Source organism: Anneissia japonica, unplaced genomic scaffold, assembly GCF_011630105.1.
Source record: "Anneissia japonica isolate Jap-2015-1 unplaced genomic scaffold, ASM1163010v1 scaffold287892_len502923_cov169, whole genome shotgun sequence".
Taxonomy (NCBI): domain Eukaryota; kingdom Metazoa; phylum Echinodermata; class Crinoidea; order Comatulida; family Comatulidae; genus Anneissia; species Anneissia japonica.
The window spans coordinates 269,232-271,702 of record NW_022743765.1 but is presented as its reverse complement, the minus strand read 5'-3'; the positions used below and the strand labels follow the sequence as shown (position 1 = coordinate 271,702).

Sequence of the window (2,471 nt, the reverse complement as noted above, 5' to 3'; positions counted from 1 at the left end):
CAGTGTGTCAACAGTTTTATTGGTGTTGTGTTATACTAGTGTTCCTTTTGAGTTTATCCAATAATTAACCCTAATTGTTAGTTGAGATTCACAAAATAATACATTTCCTGTGAAATGGGTTGAGAGTGGGGTAGTTCATAAAAATTCTATACTGTTCTGTCGTTTAACAATTTTTCACAGGGACGACAATTTCTTTAAGGGGGGAGGAATGTAATATACATGGATCATTTAAATACTGTAACATTATGTGAGATGTGAGCCCTCTAGAGTTTGTGAAATAAATTGTTCTGGAAATGAAGTCATTGTGTACGTTTTGATACGTTCTTGAACCCAAAGATATTACATATACTAACATAATGGTGACTTGACAGTGGACCCTCACACCCAGGTTGCCATGATTGTAAGATTAAAGAGATCAGCTCTCCCAAACCAGGTGATTGGTGTCACTTCCGGTTCTCTGTATTTGTCTTCATTGGGTTTGGTTACCACAAAGTCACTGTTAGTCTGGTTGTAAAACTGCTGAAATGAACTTTAGCGGCAAAAAAGTAAAGGAAAATTAATTTTTGGTTTTTCTGAATCAGCATACCCTATAGTGTCTCAGAAAAAAATCCCCATGCCTAGGGCTTGGGCAATTTTTTTACAGCACTTTGAAATTTTGACCTAAAATACCCTATTTTAAACTATTTAAGATTGGGGTATGGGAAATAAATTTATGCTTTTGGTCACTTTTACATATACTGTGGATATGAAATGTAACAACAACTTGGCTAAATAGTTACTCATCACTTTACATTAATTTACATTAATATTAGCGTTAGTACTGTTATTTTTAATATACTGATGTCATTATTATTATTATCATCATCATCTTCCTTATTGTCATCCCCATTCTCATTATATTCCCCATTATAAGGAGGATGTTGATGATGATGAGGATGATGGTGATTACGATTGATGATAATGGTTGTTGATGATAATGATTGTGATGATGGTGATGAGAATGATAGAAAATGATTGATGATGATGATGATGATGATGAATGATGAGAATCATCCCTCTCATACTCACCCTTGTCATTATCTTCATTCTCGTCGTCCTCATCTTCATCATCCTCATGATGAGGATAGTGACTGATGATGAAGAGGATAATGATGAAAATGATGATGGTAATGATGACGATGATGATGATGATAATAATGAGGATGATGGTAATGATGACGATGATGATGATGATTAAGATAAGAATGATGATGAGGAGGAGGATGAGGATGATGTGGCTGATGAGGAGAAGGAAGATGATGAGGTAGATGATGATTGATGATGGATGATGATGAGGAAGAAAATGATGTTGATAAGGATGGTGAGGATAATGATGACAATAAGGAGAAGGATTAGGATGATGAGTTTGATGATGATGATGAAAATAAGGATGATGATGATGATTATGATTGATGATAATGGTCGTTGATGAGGGTGATTGTGATAATGATGAGGATGATTGATGAGAATGATGTTGATGAGGTTAATTACGACGAATGATGAGAAACATCCCGTCTGCCCCTCATCCTTATCTTCATTCTTGTCGTCCTCATCCTCTTCATTATCATCCTCATGATGAGGATGATGATTGATATGATGATTAATAAGGATGATGATGATGTGGTTGATGATGAGGACAGGGATGATAATGATAGATGATGATTGTAATGAGGATGATGATGAGGATGATAATGACAATGATGATGATAATGAGGACTATGATGATGAATGAGTGATGATGATAAGTAGGATAAGGATGAGGTTGATGATGATGAGAATTAGGATGATGATGGATGAGGATGATTAGTAGGATGAAGGGGATGGTGATGATGTTAACAATGATTGGTGAGGATGGTGATAAGGGTGACGATGATGGATGAGGATCAATGCCATGGCCAGGATTTTCAAACGGTGTGGGACAATATCAGAGCGGACCACTTTACGTGTAAATTCAAACAAAGTGGACCCATTCTACGCAAAAATATGAAATATCTGGACCCATTTTCTTAAATTTTACCCATATTTAACTAAATATAAGGTATCTGGATCAATTTTATGCATAAAATTATATAATTTGTACCCTTTTAAAAAATGTGAACCATTTTTTGTGGACCCATTGAAAAAATGGTGTGGGACTGTCCCAACTGTGCCAATAGCTGGCTATGCCATTGATGATGATGAGAATGATGGATGAGGATGAATATGATGATGAGGATGATGATGAAGAAAATGATGAATAATGAGGAGGATGAAGATTATGAGGATGATGATAACGACGATAGATGATTGATGAGAATGATGTGATGAAGATGAGGACGATGACGATGGATGAGTATGATGTGATGATGATGGTGATGATTACAACGATCGATAACAGTAAGGATGATTATAATGATTAGACAACAATGAGAATGATGATGACGATGACGAAT

At 35.6% G+C, this 2,471-nt stretch overlaps 1 protein-coding gene across 1 annotated transcript in view; it reads left to right on the top strand.

Moving 5' to 3' along the window:
* Positions 1 to 198, top strand: part of LOC117119527 (uncharacterized protein K02A2.6-like) — a 2,830-nt gene extending 2,632 nt beyond the window's left edge. Inside the window, exon 2 of the mRNA XM_033264353.1 lies at positions 181 to 198. Coding sequence (XP_033120244.1) covers positions 181 to 198 — 18 coding nt within the window. The remainder of the gene's footprint in view (positions 1 to 180) is intronic.
* Positions 199 to 2,471: the final 2,273 nt, after the last annotated feature.